The 24,592-nt window shown below is 49.3% G+C and overlaps 1 protein-coding gene across 1 annotated transcript in view; it reads right to left on the bottom strand.

The window, feature by feature from the left end:
• The window catches only part of LOC119967677 (pecanex-like protein 2), a 332,932-nt gene that overhangs the window by 215,909 nt on the left and 92,431 nt on the right, over positions 1-24,592 (bottom strand). Inside the window, exons 9-13 of the mRNA XM_038800498.1 lie at positions 23,240-23,333; positions 4,141-4,282; positions 2,684-2,826; positions 960-1,113; positions 840-872 (exon numbers count right to left, since the gene is read on the bottom strand). Of these exons, the coding sequence (XP_038656426.1) occupies positions 840-872; positions 960-1,113; positions 2,684-2,826; positions 4,141-4,282; positions 23,240-23,333 (566 nt within the window). The remainder of the gene's footprint in view (positions 1-839; positions 873-959; positions 1,114-2,683; positions 2,827-4,140; positions 4,283-23,239; positions 23,334-24,592) is intronic.

The raw sequence follows: 24,592 nt of genomic DNA, 5'->3' as shown, positions 1-24,592 counted from the left end.
CCTTCAGGGAAGGGAATCTGATCTTCATATGCAGACACAGCCTTCTGTGACTCCAGTTTTACTCTACATGGTTGGTCCTGAATTGCCTGAAGGGCAATCTGGGATGGGCAATAAATACAGTCCTGTCAATCCCCTACACTGAGGGTTGCCAATGCTCCGGATTGCCCCAAAATCTTCAGGAACTGAAACGTACTCTCCAGAATGCTGCTGTGAGCCAAACATCCAGGAGAAAAATCAGGGTTTGGAGTGAGGGTTAAAAATTGTGTGGTTTTCAACAATAATTCTTTGGAAAAAATTGGTTATTAACAATCAAACTAAGATGGGAAAACAGACTTTTTGACTGACATTCAAAAATCATCAAATTACATAATGAAGTGTCATTACAAATGGCTGGGAAGTCATGAATCACGAGGATGGACATTGCGGGTGAGCAATAACGGGAATGTTAGGGGTGAGGCACCGTGAAGACAGATGCGTCAGAAGACCAATGGCAGAGGTGTGAGGGTGGGGTGGTTGGAGGCAGATGATCATATGATGACACCTGTGAGACTATGTCTCACCAGAGTTGTCAACCCCACCTTGAATCTGGCAACATATGGATCGTCATGTGTCGTGAGATAGCCTCAATCTAACAGGGGCCTGCGGGACAATTGCATCAGCCAGAAAGTGATCCACTGTAACTGGATAAGTGGCTAAGGCCAAGACAAAGCTAGGTGATGTCATGGGAGGGTGGTAGGATTGTCATTCTGTCAGTGTGGAATCACATGAAGTGCCCTTCAACCAGCTAAAGTATTTGAATGCTAGGCATTTGCCCTTCAGGTCTGGTTTTCATTACTCACGTGTACGGGTGATGCAGGATCAGGTTGAGCACTCTGAAACAGGACAAGAAAAGAGTAGTTAAGAGCTGTGACACATTATCACCATTCAAATCAGAGACAGGACACGTCATATACACTTACTTTTAACAGGGAATATTGACAGCTGGCAATAACCAGGCAGAAGTGGAAGACTGACAGGTCCTTGAAAAATCCTTGGTTAAGGAGATTGAATCCAAGAAGGGCAACAAGAACAGCCATGCAAACCGCTAACACGTTTTCCCCAATCTCCTGATTCCTGTGAAAATATAATAAATGCTATTTGAATGCTGCTCCTAAATGACTTTAAATGGAGTTTGCTTAACATACACTGGGGAAACACAAGGCAGTTTGGAATCAGTTGGGGAAATCTCTGTCATTCTCCTGATCAGTCACTCTAGACTCAATGAAACTATTTTTAATGTCGTGTATCTGGAGTTATGGCAGAGTTATGGCAGCTGATTGAGAATAACACAAGGAAAATTCCCAGCGAGAGTTACCACATGGACGGTGTGATTGCTTCATGACTCAGCGCATCAGAAAATCTGCAAGAGCATGGCTCATCTAGACCTGGTAATTAATCCAAACAATAAACATCACATGTCATGGCACACTGACAGGGCAGTGACCACTGAATGATTTAACCCTGGTCTGCAAGTCAGTGAAACTAAAGGTACAGCAGCCAGGTACACTCTATAATTTTAAATGAGCTTAATTTTAAAAGTATGAGGGAATAACCTCAACAAATTGCCCAGGGGAGGTTTGAGTACAACACTTCAACAGAGAACACGTGGAGCATCTTTAAATATGTAACACTGCCCAGACATGATATTGGAATCTGAAAATCAAACTGTCTGAGAAAGAGGAAACAATGAGTACTTGTTAGAGGACTTGCATTGCAGGGGACTACTCAGTGGGTGGTAGGGGGGGGGGGGGGGGGGGGGGGGGGTAGAGGTAATTAACAGGAAAAGACTAGACAAAATTGGATCTTGAAAAGAAATAGCAAAAAGATTACCTCATTGAGATTTACAAGATACCTGGTTTTACTGAATTCCAGATCATATTAAAGTCATTTGGTTGTCACTGCCCTCCAGGAGTGTCTTGGCTCTCACATCCAGTGTGTCATTTGGATGATTTACAATTACCAGGTCTAGATGAATAATGTCTCTTGTGGATTTTGGGATGTACTGGGTCATCAAACAATCAATGTGCCAGCTCTCGGTGGGAATTTGCTCAATCGGATGCCATTACTCTGCCATTGCATGGAAACGTTAATCTAGAAACTTGCTTTAAATTAACTCGTATTCCAACTCGGACAAGGGATTCAGAGGTTTAAACTACTAAATTCAGGACAGGTAATATGGTGTCAAGCTTCTTGATAGTTATTGGAGCTGCATTCCACTGCAAGTGGAGAGGATCAATTACACTCCTGACTTGAACTTTATAGATGGGGAGTCAGGAGGTGAATTACTTGCTGCAGACGTTCTAGGCTCTTGCTGTTCTTGTAGTCACAGTACTCATTTGGCTACTCCATTTCAGGTTCTAGTCAATGGTAAACCTGGGCATGCTGCTAGAGTGGGGTTAGGCGATGGTAATGCCATTGAATGTCAAAGGAAGGCTTGATTCTCTCTTGTTGGAGATAGGCATTGCCTGGCACTTACGTGGCATGAATATTACTCGTCACTTATCAGCCCAAGCCTGAATATAATCCAGGACTTGCTGCACATGAACAAGGACTGTTTCATTTGCAACATCATTATTTCTTACGGATCGTAATAATGCAGAGTTGCTATGAAGTCATGCAACTTGAAAAGAAGAGGATTATATACCTGTCAAGTAAAGTCAGTAAAGCCAGGCGATCGTAACAAATCTCCATCCACTTGCCAGGTAAAATCCAAAACCTGTAGGACTGTCTGCAGTTGGGCTTTTCCTCTATTACTTTAACAGTTGATTCACGATTCCCAGCCCCACCCTTCAGAGATACAAAGGATAGGTGTACAAACATAAAATTAGAACAACCATCCAAGATACACAGCTACACCCACTGTAAATGGCTCCTTGAGTTTTGTTGTACCCATATTACCTAGAAATGATTTTTTTTCTGTCTCAGCTACTGATAAGGTTGTTTTTTTCCTGGTTCGGATGATGGGTCACAGAGTCAGGTTGTCAGAGTCAGCTATATGGGGCTGAGACGAGAAAAAGCCTCCTCACTTAGAGGGTTCGACATTTTTGGAATTCTCTGCCCCTGTTAATTCTTAATCGATTATTAAATTCAAGACTGAGATCAATAGAGTTTTGGACACTGAGGGAATTAAGAGATTTGGGGATAGGGCAAGGCCACAAGTGACTGGAAAAAATAAAACTGACTTAGGAAAATTTAATTTTTATGGTTGAGAAAATGAAGCAGCTATGTGGTTCAGGACATAATCAATTTTCAGAAGAACAGTACAGAATACATGCATCAAATAATTATAAACGGAGTGGATCTTAACTTTGTGCAACCTTATGAGATGGAAGCTATTGAGTTGGTAGTCCACTTTAAATCACTACCCATTTTTTATTTTAATTGATTTTGAAATGGGGAGAGACGCAGAACATGCTGCCACCCTGCTATTAACCTGCTCCACACAAATTTAAAATGATGCCCATTGAGTGATCAAGTGATGTCAAGCTCCTGGTTTAAAAGTCAGGAGTTTGTAGTGGAAGAGATGAAAAAAAAAGAATTTCCACATCCAGGAGTGTTTGAAAAATAACATTGTTAAGAGCAGTCGGAGTATTTTTTTCAACACTACGAGGAAGGACATATAAGACAGTTCGAGACGGTGACATAGAAAGTGACATTGAACCAAAGGGCCCACACAGATTACCACACTTGCTTACCAACAGTTAGCTCATTCAGTTTATGTTTTGTGTTTTTTTTAATGAACTGTGTAATTAACCAAAGGCAATTTAAAAAAATGAAAATGCTGAAAATACTCAGCAGGTCAGGCAGCATTTGTGACAGACGAACAGGTTTAACACTTCAAGTCAATGAACTTGTCTGACCTGCTCCATTTCTATGTCAGATTTTCAGCATCTGCAGTGTTTTTGCTCTGAAAGATCATTTTTAAATGGGAAAGCATATCTCCAATTGTAAAAGGCAGGTTTAGCTTTTGGCATTTTGAAATGTGCTGGCAAAGTAATGTCTATGTGTATATCTTCACTGGAGTTTGCAAGCCATATTCAATTATTTTGTTTCAGCACAATGAGATGTTTGGCATTAATTTCTGGCGGGCCCATTACCTACCTGCCGCGCTTCTGAATATCTTCTAATTCGCATTCTCTGCAATATGACTGGCTGCTGTTGATGTAGCGGCTCATCTATTGTTCCTTCTGCCCCATTGTGTCCATCGGCTGATGGGTAACTGTGAGAGTTGGACTGATGATCCCTACAGTGAAAAACATATGAAGAGCGATGCTATCTGGAGGTCCTCTGCTAGCCACAGGTTAAAGACCCATTGCCACTTATTTTTTAATGAATAGTTCTTGCATTTAATTACAGAACAGAAACATAAGGCACAATATTATTGAAGTAATCATTATGGGGTAAATCTGTGGAGCTTGCAATTCCCTGTTGGCCTTATAGAATAATAAGGCTCATTGTTGATCTTTGTTGTGGGAAAAGTAGAATGCATTGAATGATTAACACAGCAGAGTGGCTGAGAGAGAGAAAGAAGCATAAAAGTGAATACAATAAAGAAGCAAATTTTAAAAATTGAAGCAGAGGGAACCAGGAGCTCTGCCAGAAAAAGCCAGATTCTTATATTTAGAATCATAAATGTTATAGAGCAATAGGAGGCCAGACGACCTAACGTGCCTGTGTCAGTTCTTTGAAAGAGCTATTTAATCCCACTCCCCCGCTCTTTCCCCACAGTCCCTGCAATTTATTTGCAATGTATTTATCAACTTACCTTTTGGAAGTTACTACTGAATATGCCTTTCGGGCAATGTCTTCCAGATAACAACTCATTGCATAAAATGCATTTCCCAATGTTGCCTCTGGTTCTCTTGCCAATTATTTTAAATCTATGTCTTCTAGTTACTGATCCTCCGGCCAATGGGAGCAGTTTCTCCCTATCTACTTAATCAAAATTCCTCAAGAGTTTAAAATCTCCGACAGTTGTCTCGCTGTTTAGGAGAACTGTGATCAAACCTTCCGTCACATTGTGTCCCCCCCCCCCCACTCCTCACAAGGACTGGCGCGGTTCATATCCTGGAAGTCCTTAATACAAATAGGAGGGTCAGTCACAACTTACAGAGACAGATCCAGTACATTTTACAGGGATAGCCTCCCCGAGAGTGGCTGCTGGGATGACTGGTGACCTTTTGCTTTTCCCCACCTGACTGGATGGGCTACATCACCAACAATCTGTACAAAGAAGCCATGTTTTCAGGTAGTAGTCATTTGTCATTTTTGAGATAAACATTGGGAACTGAGAGTCCTGGCCAATATGTATCCATCGTCAACGTCACTAAAACAGATGATCAGGTCATTTTCTGTTTGTGGGTGATGCACTATCAATTACAACGAGACGAGAGTAGAGAGTAATCAAGGCTTTATTACGCAGAGATGTGTAGCCTCCCGCAGCTGCTGCTGAAATGGCTGCAGCTCAGAGAGCCCACACATTTATACTCCGCCTACTGGGCGGAGCCAGCAGGCAGGGATCTACCCCCGTTCCTGTAGTACAGGGGCCTTACTGTAATACGCTCGTATGCAGTATACACAATACAACAGTGGTGACTACCACATTCACCCCCTGATAGAAAAAGAGTCCAGCCGGTGTGGTGGAAACTATTTACATACAGGTTGTTAACAATTACGAAAGAGTCTACAAATTTAGACGGTCGGGCGCCTTGATCCGTCGTTGCGAGCGACGAAGTTGTTGTGTTCATTCAGGCGTCAGTTTGTTTGTCGGAGACTCCGGGAGCGTGTCGACCTCATCTTCATCCACGGGTGGGACTAAGGGGAGGACGGATTGTCCTGGAGCAGGGGCTGAGGTGGGCTGCGCCGGGAGGAGGGAAAGCGGCGCCGGGGCGGGGGGGGGGGGGGGGACCCAGCTGGTGCCAGGTCCCGGAGGGAGACTGTGTCTTGGCGGCCTTCGGGCTACGCTACATAGGCGTACTGCGGGTGGGCGTGGAGTAGCTGTACCCTCTCAACCAACATGTTTGCCTTGTGGAGCCGCACGTGCTTGCGGAGGTGAACGGGTCGTAGAGCTACCAGCCATATTGGGAGTGAAACCCCGGAGGTGGACATCCTAGGGAAGGCAAAGAGACGTTCATGGGGAGTTTCGTTAGTCGCAGTGCACAGGAGCGACCGAAGAGAGTGAATGGTGTCGGTAAGGACCTCCTGCCAGCGGGAGGCCGGGAGATTTCTGGACCGTAGGGCCAGCTGGACGGCCTTCCAGACCGTTCCGTTCTCCCGCTGCACCTGCCCGTTTCCCCAGGGGTTGTAGCGGGTCGTCCTGCTGGAGGCAATGCCCCTGTTGAGCAGGTACTGGCGCAGCTCATCGCTCATAAATGAGGATCCCCTGTCACTGTGGACGTAGGCGGGGAAACCGAACAGAGCGAAAATGATATTGATGGCTTTGATGACGGTGGCAGACGTCATGTTGGGGCACGGGATGGCGAAGGGGAATCTCGACCACACTGAGGAAGTACGTGTTGTGGTCGGTGGAGGGGAGGGGCCCTTTGAAGTCCACGCTGAGGCGTTCAAAGGGGCGGGAGGCCTTCACCAGGTGCGCACGGTCTGGCCGGTTGAAGTGCGGTTTATACTCCGCGCAGACCTGGCAGTCCCTGGTGATAGCCCTGACTTCCTCGATGGAGTAGGGCACATTGCGGGCCTTTATGAAATGAAAAACGCGGGTGACCACTGGGTGACAGAGATTGTCGTGCAGGCTGTGGAGTTGGTCCACTTGTGCGCTGGAACATGTACCTCGGGATAGGGCATCGGGGGGGGGGGGGGGGGGGGGGGGGGGCTCGTTGAGCTTACCGGGGCGATACAAAATCTTGTAATTGTAGGTAGAGAGCTCGATCCTCCACCTCAAGATTTTATGTTAAACATGAAGGCAGTGAGGAGAGTGAATCTCCTGTTGGTCAGTGAGGAGAGTGAATCTCCTGCCAGCCAGGTAATGCCTCCAATGCCGCACAGCTTCTACAATGGTTTGGACCTCCTTTTCGACAGAGGAGTAGAACATAGAACATAGAACTGTACAGCACAGAACAGGCCCTTCGACCCTCGATGTTGTGCCGAGCAATGATCACCCTACTCAAACCCACGTATCCACCCTATACTCGTAACCCAACAACCCCCCCCTTAACCTTACTTTTTAGGACACTACGGGCAATTGATCATGGCCAATCCACCTAACCCACACATCTTTGGACTGTGGGAGGAAACCGGAGCACCCGGAGGAAACCCACACACACAAGGGGAGGACGTGCAGACTCCGCACAGACAGTGACCCAACCGGGAATCGGACCTGAGTGCCGTATTTCGGAGGCATGGAGGGTGCGGGAAAAGAATGCTACGGGCCTGCCTGCCTGGTTGAGGGTGGCAGCCAGAGCAACATCTGATGCATCGCTCTCGACTTGGAAGGGTAGCATCTCGTCGACCGCGTGCATCGTGGCCTTGGCGATGTCGGCCTTGATACGGTTGAAGGCCTGGTGAGCCTCGGCTGTTAGTGGGAAAACTGTGGATTGAATGAGTGGGCGGGCCTTGTCCACATGGTTTGGGACCCACTGGGGGTTGGGGGAGTTCTTGTTTGAGGGCCTTGGGGCAGTGGGGGAGGGGGGAGTTCCATGAGGGGGCACATGCGATCGGGGTCGGGCCCTAGAACTCCGTTTAGGACCACATAGCCGAGGATGGCTAATCGGTTTGTGCTGAACACACACTTCTCCTTGTTGTAGGTTAGGCTAAGGAGTTTGGCGGTGTGGAAGAATTGGGAAAGGTTGGTGTGGTGGTCCTGCTGGTCGTGGCCGCAGATGGTGACTATCCAGGTACGGGAAAGTGGCCGGCAGTACGTACCGGTCAACCATTCGGTCCATCCCGTTGGAATACCAAGACCCCATTAGTGACGCTGAAGGCAACCCTAAGGAAGTGGTAAAGGCGGCCGTCCGCTTCAAATGTGGTGTACTGGCGGTCTGTCTTGCGAATGGGGAGCTGGTGATAGGCAGATTTCAGGTCCACTGTGTAGAAGACCTCGTACTGTGCAATCTGATTGGCCATATCAGATATGCGTGGGAGGGGGTAGGCGTCGAGCTGCGTGTACCGATTGATGGTCTGACTGTAGTCAACGACCATCCTGTTTTTCTCCCCAGTTTTCACCACTACCACTTGGGCTCTCCAGGGGCTCTTGCTGGCCTCGATAATACCTTCCCGTAGCAGCCGCTGGACCTCAGACCTGATGAAGGTCCTGTCTTGGGCGCTGTACTGTCTGCTCCTGGTGGCGACGGGTTTGCACTCCAGGGTGAGATTCGCAAACAAGGAGGGTGGGTCGACCTTAAGGGTCGTGAGGCCGCAAACAGTAAGGGGTGGTAGGGGCCCCCCAAATTTCAGTGTTAGGCTCTGGAGGTTGCACTGGAAGTCCAGGCTGAGTAGCAAGGCAGTGCAGAGGTTGGGGAGGAGGTAGAGGCAGAAGCCGCTGAACTCTATGCCCTGGATAGTGATGGTGGCGATGCAGTACCCCCGGATCGCCACAGAGTGGGATCCGGAGGCCAGGGAGATTCTCTGGTTAGCGGGGTGTACCGCGAGGGAGCAGCGCCTTACCGTATCGGGATAGATGAAGCTCTCAGTGCTCCCGGAGTCCAGAAGGCAGGAAACCTTGTGCCCGTCGACCTTCACTGTCGTCGACGCAGTCGCGAGGTTGTGCGGTCGTCTCCGTCGATTGTGATGGAGGCCAGACGTGACTGGTCGGCGGCGGTTGCAGGTGATGAGCAGCCCGACGAGCAGGTATCCTGAGGCAGGGAAGATGACGGCGCCCACGGGCCGCACGTGGGGCGAGCAAGATGGTGGTACCCATGGGCCGCACGTGTTGTGAGGGGAGCAAGATGGCGGTGGGTGCCTATGGGCCGCACGAGGTCTGAGGCGAGGAAGATAGTGGCACCCGCAGGTCGCACATGGGGGGTGCCGGGGCAAAAGCGGCGACTGAGCGGGCCTGGCACAAAGCAGCAAAATGTACTTTCTTACTGCAGGCCTTGCAGAGCGCGCTCTGTGCCGGGCAGCGTTTTCGGGGGTGTTTTGGGTTCCCCGGGGTTGTGTGGCTGCTGCGCGGCGCAGGCCTGGGGTTGGCTGGGGGAGGTCCACGGTAGGATGTTCTCTGGCGGGGTCCACAATGTCCAGGAGGGGTGGGCCGTACGGACGGGGTCATATGCCTGTATATTGCGTGAGGCGACTGTGAGCGAGAGCGCTAGTTTCTTCGTCGCCGCAAGGTCGAGGGTAGCCCCTTCTAAGAGTCGCTGGCGGATGTTGGCCGACTCTATGCCTGTAACGAACGCATCCCTAAGTAGCAGATCTGAATGTTCAGCAGCCGAAACAGCCTGGCAATTGCACTCTCTCACTCGGAGTTGCAGGGCACGCCAGAAATCTTCCACAGACTCACCGGGGAGTTGAGGCCGTATGGAGAGGAGGTGCCTGGCGTAGATTTTGTTGGTTTGCTGAGCGTAGTTCTCCTTCAGTCGCGCCATGGCCTCAGCGTATGTCGGTGAGTCCCAGATGAGGGGGAAGATGTCTGAGCTCAGCCGCGTGTAGAGGATCTGGAGGTTCTGTGCCTCTGAGGGTGGTTCAGTCACAGATCCTACGTATGCATCAAAGCAAGCTAGCCAATGTGCGAAGGCCGACTTGGGGTTGTCTGCTTGAGAGTGCAGCTTCAGGCGATCAGGTTTGATGCGGAGATCCATTGTTTTAAAATCTCTGCGTAATAAATTGATGTACTATCAATTTTAGGGTCTTTAGGAGTTGGTTTAGCACACTGGGCTAAATCTCTGGCTTTTAAAGCAGACCAAGGCAGGCCAGCAGCATGGTTCAATTCCCATTTCCAGCCCCCCCGAACAGGCGCCTGAATGCGGCGACTAGGGGCTTTTCACAGTAATTTCATTGAAGCCTACTCGTGACAATAAGCGATAAAAGAAAAAAAAAAGAAATACGACGAGACGAGAGTAGAGTATAATTGAGGCTTTATTACGCAGAGATGTGGAGCCTCCCGCAGCTGCTGCTGAAATGGCTGCAGCTCGGAGAGCCCACACATTTATACTCCGCCTGCTGGGCGGAGTCAGCAGGCAGGGATCTACCCACGTACCTGTAATACAGGGGCCTTACCGTAATACCCTCGTATGCAGTAAACACAATACTACAGTGGTGACTACCACAGTGGGGACCTTCATTGTGCAAATTGGCTGCCATGGTTCTACACGGCAGCAGTGATCGTCAAAAAAGTACTTCATTAGCTATAAAGCATTTCGGAACATCCTGACGTTGTCAAAGGTGCTACAGAAATGCAAATTCTTCCTTTGTTTTCTGCAGATTGCTAAAATATTTCTTTACAAATAGAGTAAATGAAATGTTCTACATTGTTAACATTTAAAAAGCGAGACAGTAGCTCAGGGACTGGCCAACAGGATTTTACAGAACTTGGGTTTGAATTTTAACAGCAGATAAGGATTGCTAAATGTTTCAAAATCCAAAGCAAAGGTTGTTTTTAATCAGTGGGGCCACAAGATGCCATTGCTTGCAGTAGGTAGGAACAGGAAAATGCTATTCAGTCCCTCAAACCAGTTTCATCATTCAATTAGACCATGGCTGTTCTGTATCTTGACTCTATTTACCCACCTCTCCTCCATCTCTTGATGGACTGACCTAACAAAATCTGGCCTAGCTTTAATGTTAAAGTTATGTCCTCTTTTCCTGGAACAGCTCAATTGATCGCCCTGTAGGTATACTGGAGATAAGATAGGATTTCACAGCAGTACCAATGCAAGCTTCCAATGAACAACAATATCCATATTCGTGTCCCAGGCTGAGTGACGTTGGGGGAAGAATTCGTGAGAGGAAAAATAGGAGAGACTTGTTGTTTTAAAATAAATTACATATTTTGAATAACTCTATTAATATTTATCATTGAATCACTGGGTTTTTGTTCAATGTTCGTCGTGAAAATATTGGCGATGATAAAAGATTGAAATGATGGGGATACAGCACCCTCTAGTGACTGTGGGGAGCTGGAAATAACGTTCAATTATTTCACTATTCTTGCCACAATAAAAAAAAAGAAAGACATGCATTATTGTAGTCCTTTTCACAATCTAAGGACTGGTTTAGCTCAGGTAGCTGGTTTGGATTGAATTTGTTTATTGTCACGTGTACCGAGGTACAGTGAAAAGTATTTTTCTGCAAGCAGCTCAACAGATAATTCAGTAAACAAAATTCAAGAAAATACATGAGAATGCATAATAGGGTTTGTGATGCAGAGTGAGGCCAACAGCAGCGGTTCAATTCCCATACTGGCTGACGTTATTTATGAAGGTCCTGTCTTCACAACCATGCCCCTCACCTTAAGTGTGGTGATCCTCAAGTTAAATCACCACCAGTCAGCTCTCTCCCTCAAAAGGGAAAGCAGCCTATGGTCATCTAGGACTGTAGCAACTTTGCTTGTACAGCTGCAGAGTAGCTTCCAGCCCCTTGAATTCCAGTTCTCTGTTCCCTGGATGTACAGGACAGCATCCCTTTTAGGAAGATAGGACTTAGGAGCAGAAGTAGGCAATTCAGCCCTTCAAGTCTGCTCCGCCATTCAATCAGACTATTCAATCAGATTTACCTCCCTACCTGTTCCCCATATCCTTTTAAGCCGTTTTTTAAAATCAGAAATAAAACTATCTCATTCTGGAAACCATTTAATCATTCAGATTCCACCGCACTATGGGCCAGTGAGTTCCACAAAATCACAACCCTCTGCAAGAAGTAGTTCCTCCTCATCTCAGTTCCAAATCTACCACCTCTCAACCTAATGCTGGAAGTTGGAAGGTAGTAAAACAGGGACAGAAACAAAAGGAAGTAAGGGGAAAAGTGCAAGGCAGAGAAGACATAGTCAGAAATCCATAAGGGCGACAGTACAAGGTACAGTGACTGAGGGGAGCACAGATTCAAAACAGAGGTAAAAAAAACCAACATAAGTGTACTTTACCTGAATGCTCATAGTATTCGGAATAAAGTAAATGAGTTGGTGGCACAAATCATCGTAAATGACTATGATTTAGTGGCCATTACTGAAACATGGTTAAAGGATGGTCATGACTGGGAGTTAAATATCCGAGGGTATCAAACTATTCGGTAGGACAGAGTGGATGGTAAGGGAGGTGGTGTTGCTCTGTTATTTAAGGATGACATCCGGGCAATAGTAAGGGATGACATCGGTGCTATGGAGGATTAGGTTGAATCCATTTGGGTGGAAATCAGGAATAGTAAGGCGAAAAAGTCACTGATAGGAGTAGTCTATCGGCCACCAAATAGTAACGAGATGGTGGGGCAGGCAATAAACAAAGAAATAACTGATGCATGTAGAAATGGTACAGCAGTTATCATGGGGGATTTTAATCTACATGTCGATTGGTTTAACCAGGTTGGTCAAGGCAACCGTGAGGAGGAGTTTATAGAATGTATCCGCGATAGTTTCCTAGAACAGTATGTAATGGAACCTACGAGGGAACAAGCGGTCCTAGATCTTGTCCTGTGTAATGAGACAGGATTGATTCATGATCTCATAGTTAGGGATCCTCTCGGAAGGAGTGATCACAATATGGTGGAATTTAAAATACAGATGGAGGGTGAGAAAGTAAAATCAAATACTAGTGTTTTGTGTTTAAACAAAGGAGATCACAAGGGGATGAGAGAAGAACTAGCTAAGGTAGACTGGGAGCTAAGACTTTATGGTGGAACAGTTGAGGAACAGTGGAGAACCTTCCAAGCGATTTTTCACAGTGCTCAGCAAAGGTTTATACCAACAAAAAGGAAGGACGGAAGAAAGATGGAAAATCGACCGTGGATATCTAAGGAAATAAGGGAGAGTATCAAATTGAAAGAAAAAGCATATAAAGTGGCAAAGATTGCTGGGAGATTAGAGGACTGGGAAATCTTTAGGGGGCAACAGAAAGCTACTAAAAAAGCTATAAAGAAGAGTAAGATAGAGTATGAGAGTAAACTTGCTCAGAATATAAAAACAGACAGTAAAAGTTTTTACAAATATATAAGACAAAAAAGAGTGGCTAAGGTAAATATTGGTCCTTTAGAGGATGAGAAGGGAGTTTTAATAATGGGAAATGAGGAAATGGCTGAGGAACTGAACAGGTTTTTTGGGTCGGTCTTCACAGTGGAAGACACAAATAATATGCCAGCGACTGATAGAAATGAGGCTATGACAGGTGAGGACCTTGAGAGGATTGTTATCACTAAGGAGGGAGTGATGGGCAAGCTAATGGGGCTAAAGGTAGACAAGTCTCCTGGCCCTGATGGAATGCATCCCAGAGTGCTAAAAGAGATGGCTAGGGAAATTGCAGATGCACTAGTGATAATTTACTGAAATTCACTAGACTCTGGGGTGGTCCCGGTGGATTGGAAATTAGCAAACGTGACGCCACTGTTTAAAAAAGGAGGTAGGCAGAAAGCAGGAAATTATAGGCCAGTGAGTTTAACTTCGGTAATAGGGAAGATGCTGGAATCTATCATCAAGGAAGAAATTGCGAGGCATCTGGATAGAAATTGTCCCATTGGGCAGACGCAGCATGGGTTCGTAAAAGGCAGGTCATGCCTAACTAATTTAGTGGAATTTTTTGAGGACATTACCAGTGCAGTAGATAACGGGGAGCCGATGGATGTGGTATATCTGGATTTCCAGAAAGCCTTTGACAAGGTGCCACACTACCTTCCCTGCCTGCATCCTCCCAATCCCTACCTTCCCTGCCTGCATCCTCCCAATCCCTACCTTCCCTGCCTGCATCCTCCCAATCCCGACCTTCCCTGCCTGCATCCTCCCAATCCCTACCTTCCCTGCCTGCATCCTCCCAATTGCTACCTTCCCTGCCTGCATCCTCCCAATTGCTACCTTCCCTGCCTGGATTCTCCCAATCTCTACCTTCCCTGCCTGCATCCTCCCAATCCCTACCTTCCCTGCCTGGATTCTCCCAATCTCTACCTTCCCTCCCTGCATCTTCCCAATCGCTACCCTCTCTGCCTGCATCCTCCCAATCCCTACCTTCCCCGCCTGCATCCTCCCAATCCCGACCTTCCCTGCCTGCATCATCCCAATCTCTACCTTCCCTGCCTGCATCCTCCCAATCCCTACCTTCCCTGTCTGCATCCTCCCAATCCCTACCTTCCCTTCCTGCATCCTCCCAATCCCTAACTTCCCTGCCTGCATCCTCCTAATCCCTACCTTCCCTGCCTGGATTCTCCCAATCTCTACCCCTGCCTGCGTCCTCCCAAACCCTAACTTCCCTGCCTGCATCCTCCCAATCCCTAACTTCCCTGCCTGCATCCTCCCAATCCCTACCTTCCCTGCCTGCATCCTCCCAATCCCTACCTTCCCTGCCTGCATCCTCCCAATCCCTACCTTCCCTGCCTGCATCCTCCCAATCCCTACCTTCCCTTCCTGCATCCTCCCAATCCCTACCTTCCCTGCCTGCATCCTCCCAATCCCTACCTTCCCTTCCTGCATCCTCCCAATCCCTACCTTCCCTGCCTGCATCCTCCCAATCCCTACCTTCCCTGCCTGCATCCTCCCAATCCCTACCTTCCCTGCCTACATCCTCCCAATCGCGTCCTTCCCTGCCTGCATCCTCCCAAACCCTACCTTCCCTGCCTGCATCCTCCCAATCCCTACCTTCCCTGCCTACATCCTCCCAATCGCATCCTTCCCTGCCTGCATCCTCCCAAACCCTACCTTCCCTACCTGCATCCTCCCAATCCCTACCTTCCCTGCCTGCATCATCCCAATCTCTACCTTCCCCGCCTGCATCCTCCCAATCACTACCTTCCCTGCCTGCATCCTCCCAATCCCTACCTTCCCTGCCTGCATCCTCCCAATCCCTACCTTCCCTGCCTGCATCCTCCCAATCCCTACCTTCCCTTCCTGCATCCTCCCAATCCCTACCTTCCCTGCCTGCATCCTCCCAATCCCTACCTTCCCTTCCTGCATCCTCCCAATCCCTACCTTCCCTGCCTGCATCCTCCCAATCCCTACCTTCCCTGCCTGCATCCTCCCAATCCCTACCTTCCCTGCCTACATCCTCCCAATCGCGTCCTTCCCTGCCTGCATCCTCCCAAACCCTACCTTCCCTGCCTGCATCCTCCCAATCCCTACCTTCCCTGCCTACATCTCCCAATCGCATCCTTCCCTGCCTGCATCCTCCAAACCCTACCTTCCCTACCTGCATCCTCCAATCCCTACCTTCCCTGCCTGCATCATCCCAATCTCTACCTTCCCCGCCTGCATCCTCCCAATCACTACCTTCCCTGCCTGCATCCTCCCAATCCCTACCTTCCCTGCCTGCATCCTCCCAATCCCTACCTTCCCTTCCTGCATCCTCCCAATCCCTACCTTCCCTTCCTGCATCCTCCCAATCCCTACCTTCCCTGCCTGCATCCTCCTAATCCCTACCTTCCCTGCCTGGATTCTCCCAATCTCTACCCCTGCCTGCGTCCTCCCAATCCCGACCTTTCCTCCCAATCGCTACCTTCCCTGCCTGCATCCTCCCAATTGCTACCTTCCCTGCCTGCATCCTTCCAATCCCGACCTTCCCTACCTGCATCCCTCCAATCCCTACCTTTCCTGCCTGCATCCTCCCAATCCTGACCTTCCCTGCCTGCATCCTCCCAATCCCTACCTTCCCTGCCTGCATCCTCCCAATCCCTACCTTCCCTGCCTGCATCCTCCCAATCCCTTCCTTCCCTACCTGCATCCTCCCAATCCCGACCTTCCCTGCCTGCATCCTCCCAATCCCGACCTTCCCTGCCTGCATCCTCCCAATCTCTACCTTCCCTGCCTGCATCTTCCCAATCTCTACCTTCCCTGCCTGCATCCTCCCAAGCCCTACCTTCCCTACTTCCATCCTCCAATCCCTACCTTCACTTCCTACTCCCTCGTTCATACTAAATGATCTGTTTGAGCTGCTCGCAGAAAAATGCTTTTAACTGTACCTCGGTACACATAACAATAAACAAAAACAATCTAATCCCTTTCTTACCCGCAGTCGGTCCTTCTCCCGCAGGTGTGTCTCCTGCAGGAAAACTATGTCGGCTTTCAGACTTCTTAAGTGGGTGAAGACTCTGGATTTTTTCACTGGGCCGTTAAGTCCCCTGACATTCCAGGTGATAATCCTGATGGGGAATTTCTGTCCCGCCGTTCCTGCGGGTTCAGCATACTTACCTGGTGGGCGTGCCCCTGCATTCCAGGGTTTCCCTTTTTTGGGGGACCATCATAATTGGCCACGGTCACCGTTCTCACCATGAGGTCGCGCCCCTGTGCTCCGGGGTTTCCCTTTGTCCAGGGGGCCCCCAACATGGCCACCAACTATGTGTACTCCACGTGGGTGCGCCCCTGCACTTCGGGGTCTCCCTTTACCCACGGACCCTCCAGTTTAGATGCAGCATCATCTAGTTTCTTCAGCATGCTCCCTACATGCCAATCCAAGAACCAACTATTTTTCCCCTTCCTGTTCCCTACGTGTTCCTTCCCCCCCCTGTCCCCCCATCCCCCTCCCTGCGTCACCCACACTCCTGGCCAGGCGCTCCCTCCCTGCTGGGCCCGCGGCCCCCCCTTGCTGTCTGTCTTCCCATGCTAGTTATCCCTGCTACTGTAGTGTGGTGGCTCTCCAAAGAGGCTGGTCTCGCCCCCAGCTTATTCCTGCTGACTGTCCGCTTTCCCTCACCTGCATTTCCCTCAACTCGCTCCCCACTGTGACCCGGTCTTTTTGATCAGAATGAGGCAAACATGATAACTGTCCAATGAGTCTCTATTTCTTTAGCGATCCGCCTCCTATCAGCCTTCATCGCTGACTGGCCTGTCCCTTGTCCAGGCCATTGGTCTGCACAAATTTGTGTGCATCCACCGGGATACTGAAAATGTGCTCTTTTGTTCTGGTATGTGACCCAGAGCCTGGCTGCGAACCCCTTTTTGTATAGGGCTGACTTTGCCTGGTTGACCTCAGCCCTGCGTTTTGCCAGATCTGCCTCAATGTCGCGGTAAACTCGGATTTTATGCCCTTTCCATGTGCTCACTCTAGTCTGTCTTGCCCACTGCGGGATCCTCTCCCGTCCTGATATCGGTGCAGCTTTGCGATGATCGCTCTCAGCTGCTCCCCCGCCTTGGGTTTTGGCCTGAGCGACCCGTGTGCCCTATCGAGTTCTGAGAGGAAGCTGTCTCTCCCGACTGGGTTGCCCAGCATTTGGGCAACATAGCCTGTTGGGTCCCGACCATCGATGCCTTCTGGCAGGCCCACCATCCGAATATTCTGTCGTTGGGACCTGTTCTCATGGTCCTTGACTTTCTCCTTTAAGCTCCCTTGGGCCACCGCCAACCTTTTAACTTCTGCTTCCAGAGTGACGATCCTGTTGCTTTGGTCCATCGAGGCTCTCGCGAGGTCATAGATCATCCTCTCCTGCACCTCCACTTTCTTCCCCAACCCGTCGACTGTCTTTTGCATGGTGACCATCGCCTTTGTCACTGCCATCTGGATTTCGATCCTGATTGGCTCTTTCATGGCGGTCAGATCCTTCATAAGCAAGGCTTTCCATCTGTCTCCAGGTGGTGGTGGTGGTGGTTGGGGGGTGGTGGAGAGGTGGGGGGGGGGGGGGGGGGGCGGTGGTGGTGTTTGGGGGGGAGGGGGGGGTAGGAGGCTGATGCTTGGGTCGATGGTCTCCCTCTCTCATGGATGGCCAGGGCCCCTCGCCTCGTGGGCCTGCAGGCTTGTCTGCCTACTGCCCGTGGCCCTTTCCGCCACTTCTGCTGTGACTTCAACCCCTCGAGCTCCCGTTTGCTGGCATTTTTTTATGGTTGTTTTCTTTTCTCCGTTGAGGTTAATTTTGCCCGGAGATTTGAAGGTGACTATTTGGTCCTGATTAGGAGGAGAGCCACCTGATGTGCATCTGCTCAGCACAGCACTGTCACCCAGACGTGCCAACATACCGTCCTGCCTTCTCCCCATACTCATAGACAGCACCCTTGCCCTGCTCAGCTGATGCACCGCTTTCCTAATGGACTATAGGTCAAATCTCGCCTTCAACTCCTTCCTCTTTGCCAGGAGACCTGGGTCGGGGTCCCCCGCATACCCCCCATCCATCTCCAAAACTTCTTCTATCAGTTATTTATTTTTATTTTTTTATAAATTTAGAGCACCCAATTATTTTTTTCCAATTAAGGGCAATTTAGCGTGGCCAATCCACCTAAACTGCACATCTTTGGGTTGTGGGGGCGAAACCCACGCAAACACGGGGAGAATGTGCAAACTCCACACGAACAGTGTCCCAGAGCTGGGATTGAACCTGGGACCTCGGCGCCGTGAGGCTGCAGGGTTAACCCACTCTGTCAGTTATTGGCGTTCCTCCCTCTCCTCCCTATCCATCTTAGACTTAAACGTGATCACCTCCCCCTCTCACTGCCGCCTTCAGAGCCTCCCAGACCACGTACCGCAAGACCTCCCCAGTGCAATTATCCCACTCATATTCCTCCATCACCTTCCCCATCTTGTCACAGAAGCTTCGGTCTGCAATGACCCCATATCCATTATCCACCCCGGCCTCCGGCCTCCACCCAATGTGGAGCGTGATCAGAGATCACAATTGCAGAGTACTCCTATTTCTTACCCAGCCAACAGCACCTTTCCAACCATAAAGAAGTCAATCTTCAATACACCTTGTACTCCCAATCCCTTGGGTGTAAAAACCTCCCTCATGAGCCCCCCCCCCCCTCCCCCCTCCCCCTATCCCCACTATGTTCCAGTCCCTCCATGCCTTTAGCTCACGGTGACCAAATCCAGGATGGCACCCAACACCCTCTTCACAAACCCCATATCATCCCAGTTGGGGACATATATGCTCGGCAGTGCCACCAACCTCCCCTCTAATGCCCGTCACAATCATGTACCTGCCCCCTGATCACCCACCACCGTCTCCATCTGGAACCTCACCCTCTTGCCTATACCGCTATCCCACGAGCCCTACTATCAAACCTTCGCTTGCTAGTTCGGTGATATCCCCCCCCCCCCCCCCCCACTCCGCTTTTCCCATTCCCCTACTCAGTAACCTGGCTCCACAAACACCAACAATCCCCCACCTCCCTCATATTAAAGAACAATGTAAACCGTACCCACAGAAAAAAGGAATAAAATCAAAACCCAATACACATGAGAACAAATGTAAACAACCACCCCCTTCATTCAAGAGACAGAAAAACAAAACCCTAATCAAATAGAAAACCCTCCAGAAGTGTAAAAAATATTCCCATCCGCACAAATCAAGTCCAAGTCCCAACTCTCATCTCAGTCCCAGTCCTCCAGCATTCACTAATGTCTCTGCCACCTCCACCGCCTCAAAATAAAATCTTTCGAGTTGTGCGTCACTCTCAACTTTGCAGGTAGACCACTCCAAATCTCACTCCGCGGCTATATAATGCCACCTTCACCCATCCAAAGGTTGTCTGCCTTCTTGCCAGCTCTATCTTCAGGTCTTGGTATATTCGGAAACCGATGCCTTTTCACTTCACCTCTTGTCTCTGCTTCTCCAGCTCAAGACCTTCTCCTTTACATGGAACTTGTGAAAGCAGATTATAACCACCCTTGGCTTTTGGCCTGAGCGACCGATTTGCCCTGTCCAACTCTGAACGGGAGGGTTCTTCCCTTTCCCCCATCAACTCCGCCAACATCTTTGTAAAGTACTCGGTTGTGGTGAACCACTGTGCACCTGTATTAGGGGATGTACGGTAGGACCTGCACTACAGGTTCGGCGGTAGCCCCTGCTGACTAGCTCCGCCCACAAGGAGCCGTATAAATATGCGTGATCTCCTCCTGATCAGCCATTTCAACAGCTGCAGCAGCAGGCCACGCATCTGACTGTAATAAAGCCACAGTTGTACCAATCTTTCAAGACCTTCTCCTTTACGTGGAACTTGTGAAAGCAGATTATAACCACCCTTGGTTTTCAGCCTGAGCGACCGATTTGCCCTGTCCAACTCTGAACGGGAGGGTTCTTCCCCCTCCCCCATCAACTCTGCCAACATTTTTGCAAAGTACTCGGTCAGCCTCAGGCCCTCTACCCCTCAGGCATGCCCACAATTCGTAGATTTTGCTTCCTTGACCTGTTCTCCAGATCCTCCACTTTAGCTCTGAGTCCTTTGTTGTCCTCCGCCACTTTCCGCACCGGTCACTATCATATATTGAGAGACTGTTCGCCAAGCTTCGGATGTGCTGTGGAGGAAGGTGATGACTGCCATGAAAGTGTGGGTGAACTGGTCGCTATGGTAGTGGCACTCGCCTCCTTAAACCCCTTCAACTTCTTTCCTTGCTCCTGCACCTCAACTGACATCTTCATCACTGCTGCATTTATGGAGGCAATCGCCTCCTCCACCCACTCTTTCATCGCAGTCATCACCTTCCTCCACAGCCCCTCCATAAACTTGGCGAATAGCTCTTTCCCAATCCCCTGCAATCTCATCTTCCATAATAGTCTTTTATGCGGCACCTTGTCAAACGCTTTCTGGAAGTCTAGAATCCACATCCACAGGTTCCCCATTATCCTCAAAGAACTCAAAGCAAGTTTGTCAAGCATGGCGTACCCTTCATAAAACCATGGTGACAATGGTGGATTGAGTTTTGTCTTTCCAAATGTTCAGTCATCTCCTCCTTGATGATTGATTCCAACAGCTTCCCCACCACAGAGGTCAAGCTAACCGGTGTATATTTTCCTAATTTTTGCCTCTCCCTTTTTGAATGGAGCCATCACTTTAGCGTGTTTCCAATCCACCGGGACCTCTTCAGAATCTAGGGAATTTTGAAATATCACAATCAATGCTGCCAACCCCTTTAGTACCCTAGGATGCAGGCCATCAGGTCTCAGAGACATATCTGCCTTTAATCCCATTAGTTTATATATATAATTGTTTATTGTCACAAATAGGTTCATATGAACACATCAATGAAGTTACTGTGAAAAGCACCTAGTCGTCACATTCTGGTGCCTGTTCAGGTACACCGAGGGAGAATTCAGAATTTTCAGCTGGTACAGGAATTGAACCTGCACTGCTGGCCTTGTTCTGCATCACAAACCAGCTGTTTAGTCCACTGAGCTAAACCAGCCCTTTCCCACTAATGATAATTATTGCACCAAGTTCCTCTGCATTAACTGCAGTTTTTGGAAAAAAATTATTATCCTCTAGAATATAATAATCTTTATTCTCACAAGTAGGCTTACATTAACACTGCAATGAAGTTACTGTGAAAAGCCCCTAGTCACCACATTCTGGTGCCTGTTCGGGTGCACGGAGGGAGAGGTCAGAATATCTAAATAGGGACTGTTTAGCACACTGGGCTAAATCGCTGGCTTTCAAAGCAGACCAAGGCAGGCCAGCAGCACGGTTCGATTCCCGTAACAGCCTCCCTGAGTAGGCGCCGGAATGTGGCGACTAGGGGCGTTTCACAGTAACTTCATTGAAGCCTACTCGTGACAAGCGATTTTCATTTCATTTCATTTAATTTCAAATTACCTAACAGCATGTCTTTCGGGCTTGGTGGGAGGAAACCAGAGCACCCGGAGGAAACCCATGCAGACACAGGGAGTACGTGCAGACTCCGCACTGACAGTGACCCAAGCCAGGAATCGACTCTGGCGCTGTAAAGCATCAGTGCTACCCACTATGCTACCTTGTGCCCGGTGAAGACAGAGGCAAAATATTGGTTCAATGCCTCCGCCATCTCCATATTCCCCGTTATTACCTGACCAGTATCACCCTCGAAAGGGCCAACATTTATTTTAAGAACATTCGCTTCTTATTTCTATACTTCTAGAAGCTTTTATAGAAGCATCAGTGTTTATGTTTTCTGCTAGTTTCCTTTCGCAGTTCAACTTGGCTCTTTTGATTTTATTTTTAGCAGCCATTTGCTGAACCTTAAAATTCTCCCAATCCTCCAGCTTAACACTAGCTTTTGCAGTGTGGTATGCCCTGGGAGTGCAAAGGAAGAGTCCAGGTACCATCCTTTTGAGATCCAATAGCCAATGGAAAAAGACAACTGACAAACTCACAAGAAAATTAAACTCATAGGGCGCGATTCTCCCAAAACGGGAGAAATCGTAAGGCTGGCGTCAAACCCGGGCGGGTTTGACGCCAGCGCGCCCCTTCCCGACCGGGAACCGATTCTGGTCCCCGGTCGGGGCTAGCAGCCCGACGCCGCAAGCTCCGGCATCACCGGCTTAACGAATTTCGTTAAGCCCGCTTGCCGGAGTTAGCGCCGGCTGACGCGTCATATGACGTCAGCCGCGCATGCGCGGATTGGAAGACTCCAACCCGCGCATGCGCGGATGACATCATCGCGTATTTACGCGAAACCCGCGCATGCGTGGGCCGGGATGCCCCTCAGCCGCCCCGCGAATGGATACTGCGGGGCGGCGGAAGGACAAATAGTGCGCGGGCATCGGGCCCGCTGCCCGCGATCGGTGCCCACCGATCGCGGGCCCATGGCACCCTTGGCACGGCCGTGGTACTGCCGTGCCAATCGGTGCCATGGTTATAAAAAGCGAGTTGTTCCCCGCCGTTTTTACGAACGGCCAGACCAGGTGTGTTTGCCGTTCGTAAAAACAGCGTAAAGGGCTGGGACTTCGGCCCATCTATCAGCTGTGAATCGCTGCCGGCCGTAAAAAAACGGCGGCAGCGATTCGTGTCGGGAGTTGGGCGGGGGGGGGGGAGAATAGCGGGAGGGCGGGAAAAATGTCGGGAAGGCCCTCCCGCTATTCTCCGACCCGTCGTGGGGGGCGGAGAATCGCGCCCATAATTTGTGCCAAGTCAATCAAGAACTGATCTGGAGCCAAAGCACAATTGCAGCTCACTTTAACTCTGTTTCCAATGCACCTTTGGAGTTGCATAACCTGACACATGTCAATCATTAACAGTAACAAGTCCTGAACAGACTTTAATGTCCTTTTTCTAAGAGCTGGACAAAAGTACTCAGGGCACAGTGATTAATTCGTCACTTTCTCCTGATCCAATATATAATACTTTGTTTTCACAGAGGAGTGTTGATCCCCTGAACTGGTCTAAAATGTCCCAACTCAGTATTGTATCTTATTTGTGGAACCATTGTGAAAATCAGACACTTACCATGAACTTTGAATATGTTCTGAACTTGGAGGACGATCCAATGAATTTTCAAAGCCTCTGCTTTCAGGACCAAATGTGTATGATCTTACTGCTCCTAAGAATGAAATAACATAGTATTTAACTGTTCCTTCATCTCAAATTTAACCCTCTACTGCCTGATTCTTCAATTATAAAATACGTCCCTGCCTCTGAAATTTACTCCACCATACAACCCTCCATGAACTCTGCACTCTTCCAATTCGGGCTCTCAAGCATTCCTGAATTTTATTGCTCCACCATTGATTGATGACCATGCCTTCAGCTCTTGAACTCCCCCCACCACCAAACCTCCTCTTTTCATTGCTCTAGCTCTTTCCCTTCCTTTAAGACACTCTTTTGGACCAAGCTTTTGGTGACCTATCCTAAGTATCCCCTTCCATCGCTACAAGGGGAGATGATGGTGTTGTGGTACTATCACTGAACTGATGGAGGCCGAGGCTAATGCTTTGAGGACATGTTGTTCAGATCCTGATTGTGAATCCCAGCAGAGATGCTCATCTGAGGTACTTTCCTACAGGAAGGGAGGAAAATCAGAAGGCAATCCTGTTGTGGTATCTCACAGTGGCCTCCAGTAACACTACCCCCCCCCCCCCCCCCCCCCCCCCCCAGGGTTGCTGCTGCCACTGATCGTTGTCTACCGTTCTGCCAGGAAGTCTAGGATCGGTTGCCACCGCTTGAAAAACCCCTCAAAGCAAATTTTACCCTTTCCAATTTGATAAACCCCGCTATGTCATTGATCCAGGCCTCAACGTTTGGGGGCCTTGCATCCTTCCACTGAAGAAGAATCCTCCGCCGGGCTAACAGGGACACAAAGGCCAGAATATCAGCCTCTTTCGCCTCCTGCACTCCCGGTTCCTCTGCAACCCCAAATATTGCAAACCCTCAGCCCGGTTTGACATTGGACCCTACCACCCTCAACACCGTCCTCGCTACGCCCTTCCAAAATTCCTCCAGCACTGGGCATGCCGAGAACATATGGGTGTGGTTTGCTGGGCTCCCTGCGCACCTAACACACCTGTCCTCGTTCCCAAAAAACCGGCTCATCCTGTCATTTGTGCCCTATGCAGCACCTGAAACTGTATGAGCCTGAGCCTCGCACATGAAGAGGAAGAGTTGACTCTCCCTAGGGCATCTGCCCAAGTACCCTGCTCGATCACCTCCCCTAGCTTCTCCTCCCACTTACCTTTCAGCTCTTCCACCGAGGCCTCCTCCTCCTGCATCACCTGGTATATTGCCGAAATCTTCCCCTCTCCAACCCACACCCCCGAGAGCACCCTATCCTGTACCGTGCGTGGCAGCAACAGCGGGAATCCC

Source organism: Scyliorhinus canicula, chromosome 6, assembly GCF_902713615.1.
Source record: "Scyliorhinus canicula chromosome 6, sScyCan1.1, whole genome shotgun sequence".
Taxonomy (NCBI): Eukaryota; Metazoa; Chordata; class Chondrichthyes; order Carcharhiniformes; family Scyliorhinidae; genus Scyliorhinus; species Scyliorhinus canicula.
This window is presented reverse-complemented; position numbering and strand designations above follow the sequence as displayed.